The sequence below is a fragment of the Colias philodice genome, chromosome 15 (assembly GCF_061535455.1).
Source record: "Colias philodice isolate Cphi_HAF_F1 chromosome 15, ilColPhil1 Martin Lab GWU primary, whole genome shotgun sequence".
Lineage (NCBI taxonomy): Eukaryota > Metazoa > Arthropoda > Insecta > Lepidoptera > Pieridae > Colias > Colias philodice.
Window position 1 is genome coordinate 6,634,971 of NC_143100.1, and position 5,398 is coordinate 6,640,368.

The window sequence follows — 5,398 nt, forward strand, 5'->3', positions numbered from 1 at the left end:
GGAGCCGGCGGAAACCGGACGTTCCCTTTTGCGACAAGAGCCCGATCTCTACATTACAGCTTAACACCTTACCTAGTTTTGTACCTACTTTAACTTTTATTATTTCTATTGTACGAAAAAAACTCTAAGCTTGTCTTGCAGTGCGCTTATTTACAAAGTTCAAAAACTATTCATATCTACACTTCCTTTAAATTATGTTAAATATATAGAACAGGAACACGGGGATAGCAAGAAACTAGAGATTAAAAGATAGCTTCGCAGTGTAAAGTTTTAAAACAAGTAGAACTATAGCCATCAAACGTCTAAACTAGTTTACGTAGCTCGAAGGGTAGTAACTAACGTCAGAAGTAGTTAGTCATAACTTCTAGTGCACTCTATACAAGCGCCGTGATCATAACATACTATATATACCTTAGATATACGAAAGCTCTGTCGCACTAACTTTCTAACCGATTAAAGTTTACCACATGAATTGCATTTTGGTATTATCTATATCGATTTTATATGATCGTGACCAATTTATTCAAATAAATGGAATCCTGAAGAACTTTTGAATAAGGTAAAGGTAAGGAATTGATTTATCCTTACTCCGAGAATACATCGGGAATTCTGGGTTGTTTATTCGTTTTAGATGCTTATTTAAAGTCTTGTCGAGATAGTATCATGGAACGTTTATAGTATTGTATAACTTCGCTATAAAATATTAATATTTAATTTTAAAACAAATGAAATATAATTGCGGTTTCTATGAGGCAATATAATAAAAAATAATTCACAGTGTAATGCTCAACTTATTCCGCTATATAAGTTCAACATTACGATGTAAATTTAATGGACTCTTAGAAAGATATTCCACAAAGTTAATAGCAGTAATATTACTTTTACTACACGAGATTCAACTATTAAAACAGTAAATAGACTCAAAATGAAGGTTCCAACTGATATCTATCCTTTGGGTGCCGTTTCCTCAATAGTGTAATAGTTCCGGAATATATACCTATTATTATTTTACTACTAATGTGTTTTGGTGTTTTTATTGTAATTTTAAGAACGTCCTCAAAATTTCAGGTGGTAAAAAGATCTATTACCGATTCATCCGCAAAACTCATCCGAATTATTTTAGTTCCCGATTCATCCGAAAAAATATTCCCGATTCATCCGAAATCCAAATTATAATTATATAATTACCAATTCATCCGAAAAAATATTCCCTTTTCATCCGGCATGAAAATATCCTTAAATAAGACAAGAAAAAGTATAGATAGCAGAAAAAATATTTTAAAATATATTAACTCATATTTTTAATATACTGTATTAGGTATTACAAATTATATGTATGTATAAATACAAGTACTCACTTTTTTACAATATTTTTTCACTTTTTAACTGACTTCCCAAAAAGGAGGAGGGTCTCAACTGCCGAGTTGTGTTTTTTTGTGTGTTTGTACATCGATAGCGCCCAAACGCGTTGACCGATTGATGTGATTCTTTTTACATTCGACCCGAAATATATTCCGAGTGGGCCCATTTCAAGAATATTTGAAATCGATCCAGTAGTTTCCAGGCGGAGACAATCGGTCGATTTCTCGAACTTGCGAGACGATGTACACTAACTTCTACTGCACGTATCGTGTTGTAACTTTGCATACGAATGTAGATAGAGACTAACCGACTTTTAAAAGAAGAAGAAGTACCTACATACGTAACGAATTCTCGCTTGAAATTTCGTGTTGTACCCTTCTTACAACACTAAAAAGTGAATTGAATATACCTGTCCGACTTCTAAGTACGTGTTAGAAGTCGGGAAGGTTTATTATTTTTACCTTTTGGAAGTCGGTTTTTTTTAAATTTATTTTTATAAGATAAACTGTACGAATCTATTCCTACATTATCTAAAATGCCCAAAAAAAAACTAAAAAGAAAAACATTACCTACTTACTACAAAAATAATATCTTCTAATATTCAAAATCTTTTATTTGTCGTCGGTCAGGTGACACGACCAACCTGTAAAAAAAAAAATATATATATATATATATATATATATATATATAGGTAGATACCATATTTTTATAATACCTTTTCCCTTCTTCCATTATATATTAACAAAAAAATGTTAATAAGTGTGCCTAACCAATTGTTCTTATTACGAGAATTTTGCAGTCGGCAACCGAACAAAAGGGCTACAGAGCGTCAGGTAGGTATTTAAAAATACGAGCTCTATATTGCATAAAAGGGGTTTTATGATGGGATAGATAACACTGGTGAGAGTTTTCGGAATGGATTAGTATTTGTTAAAATATTGTTATTTAAATGTAATTGTTAATTTTAAAAAGACAATGTAAAAAGTTTTTAACTTTGCTTTTGTCGGCATCATAACGCAAAACCACCCTTCTTTTTAAAAATTATGTCACATATTTTGCATAAATGAAAATTTAGTTGACTTTTCGCTCGCGATCAGGAAACATCTCTACTATCACTTACTGTAATCACTTTCTGAACATTTGACCCTTGCTCGTGATCGGATTTGTTGTTTTGCCTACGATTTGGATTAGTTTATCATGGATTCTACTTGTGAACCTAGTAGTTCCAGTCAGACTCAATTAGTTTTTGAGCAATCAGAACGAGGAGGACTTCTTTTATTGCGTGGTGGCTATCAGCATAACAAAAAACGCGAAAACAAAAACGGTACAACTGTTTGGTGTTGTGTGAAGTGGCAAACTCGGAAATGTCGTGGACGTGTAGTCACAAAAAACAATCTAGTTGTGAGTGATGATCCTCATACATGCCAACCAAATTTTGCTGCCAACATAATAAAGAAACAACTGAACCAATGCCGAAAATTAGCTGCAACGAAATCAGACCCAATACCAACGTTATTCAACAATGAGATGTCTTCGCTCGCTGATTTTGGCCTCGACCTAGTAGCAACAATACCGAAGTTTACATCAATAAAGAACAGTTTATACCATTCCAGAAATAAAGCACTGGGAGTGAAAAGAACCACATTTCAAACTGCTTCTGCCGTTGAAATCCCAGATGCATATAAAGACAAAATATTGCTGGCTGACTATACAGACCAAAGGAACAGAATCATAGTATTTGGAACACATAATGCGAAGCACTTACTAGCAACAGTTGAACATATTTTTGCAGATGGTACGTTTAAAATATGTCCTAAGCCCTTCTACCAACTTTACACAATCCATGGAGATTTGGGTAGTTCCGAAGAAACATCTAACGTTGTCCCGCTGGTATACGCGTTATTATTAAATAAGAAACAGGCTACTTATGAAATCCTTTTTCAAATAATAAAGTCGCAAGTGCCGGATTGGAATCCAAAAAAATTTCAATCTGATTACGAGGCAGCAGCTATGAACGCAATGCAAAAAATAATGCCTAATTGTAAAATTGTAGGTTGTTATTTTCATTTTAAAAGTGCTCTAAGAAAAAAAGCAAAAGAATTAAAATTAAATAAAAATCCCGTACATAAAGCTCACGTTGCAATCTGTGGCGCTTTATCACTTCTGCCACAACACTTAATCAGTGATGGTTATTTATATATAATGGAAGATTGTTCCAATAACGGGCAAATATTAGCTTTTAATGACTACTTTGTGAACGCCTGGATTGAATCTAGTTTTTTCGGAAAATGGTCATTCTACGGTGAAAGATTCAGGACCACAAATCATTTAGAAGGGTGGCATTCAAAGTTAAATAAAGGAATATCGAATGCAAAACCGTCATTTATTAAATTTTTAGATCTCCTATTGAAAAATATAAAAGAATTTGATCTCAAAATAAAACAATTTGAACAGGGTATTCCAATTTCATATAGAAACAAAAATGTCATAGATTTTGATAAACGTCTCGCTCATATAATTACGCAGCATCAAAACTGTGAAATTACCTTGGGTCATTGCTTAGAAAAAATTTGCAACTTAACGTAGTTATTAATATTAAAGTCTGAAATTTATACATCATAGGCTTTCGATTTATATGTATCAAACCTATACAGGAAGAATAATAGATAAGTCCTAAAGTTGATTTTTGTGTGTATTACTTAAAAAATATTATTATCCAAATCTGTATGTATCAAACCTATACAAAAAGGGTAATAGGCATTAAAGTTGATTTTGTAACACTTTATTACTAATGTAGTAATTTAAATATTGTATTTGTTACTGTTTACAGCTTAAAAAAGAATTAACAAATAGTTGTATATCCAGATTTATATGTATCAAACCTATGCAGGAAGAATAATAGATAAGTCCTAAAGTTGATTTTTGAGTGTATTAGTTAAAAAATATTATTATCCAAATCTGTATGTATCAAACCTATACTTACAAAAAGGGCAATAGGCATTAAAGTTGATTTTGTAACACTTTATTACTAATGTAGTAATTTAAATATTGTATTTGTTACTGTTTACAGCTTAAAAAAGAATTAACAAATAGTTGTATATCCAGATTTATATGTATCAAACCTATGCAGGAAGAATAATAGATAAGTCCTAAAGTTGATTTTTGAGTGTATTAGTTAAAAAATATTATTATCCAAATCTGTATGTATCAAACCTATACTTACAAAAAGGGCAATAGGCATTAAAGTTGATTTTGTAACACTTTATTACTAATGTAGTAATTTAAATATTGTATTTGTTACTGTTTACAGCTTAAAAAAGAATTAACAAATAGTTGTATATCCAGATTTATATGTATCAAACCTATACAGGAAGAATAATAGATAAGTCCTAAAGTTGATTTTTATGGTACTGTATTACTGGTGTTATATTATATGTTACATCTTACTATTTAAAGTTTTACAAAGAAATAATATATATTTACATAATTAAAATATTTGTTTTATTTGTCAACCCTCCATCACTTTTTTTATTAATAACTATCTTTAAAACTCTCGGATGAATCGGACATACCATTTACTCTTCGGATGAATGGGGAAAATATCATAGGTATTTCAATATTTAATCAAATTTATCCGGATGAATCGGGAATATTCTTTTATTGTTGTTAAAGATAAATGCTCTATAATCAATAATTATAAGTTGTCTCTTGATAATTGTGTCTCTCTAGTTTTGATATTATTTACGTTTAATATTAAATTAGTTTAAATGTAGGTATGTAATATTATATCCATGTGACTCAGACGGATTTGTTCTTGTAAAAATGTAGTCAAAATAACGAACACGTAGAGAAAGAAAAGCTTTTTAAATTGTATTTCAAAAATAAACTGTAATCAGCTTAGTTTTCCAAGCTTAAGTCAAAGGCAGTAACAAGCATATTCTGAGTGAAATAAATTAACACCCAAGTTGCCTTCAGTGCTTATTTTCGAGGTTTTCTTCGTTAATTGACATTGACGAAGGTTCCTCGGAAGGTTTTT

The 5,398-nt window shown here is 31.0% G+C and overlaps 1 protein-coding gene across 1 annotated transcript; it reads left to right on the top strand.

Moving 5' to 3' along the window:
• The first annotated feature begins 1,075 nt into the window (after positions 1-1,075).
• On the top strand, positions 1,076-5,004 carry LOC149482277 (uncharacterized). Its single transcript, XM_089703821.1, has one exon. The coding sequence runs from the start codon at positions 2,560-2,562 to the stop codon at positions 3,946-3,948; it is 1,389 nt and encodes a 462-aa protein (XP_089559947.1). The 5' UTR covers positions 1,076-2,559; the 3' UTR covers positions 3,949-5,004.
• Positions 5,005-5,398: the final 394 nt, after the last annotated feature.

Bases quoted from the DNA above. Each gene is read 5' to 3' on its own strand.
- LOC149482277 (XM_089703821.1), top strand. From the start codon at position 2,560: ATGGATTCTACTTGTGAACCTAGTAGTTCCAGTCAGACTCAATTAGTT.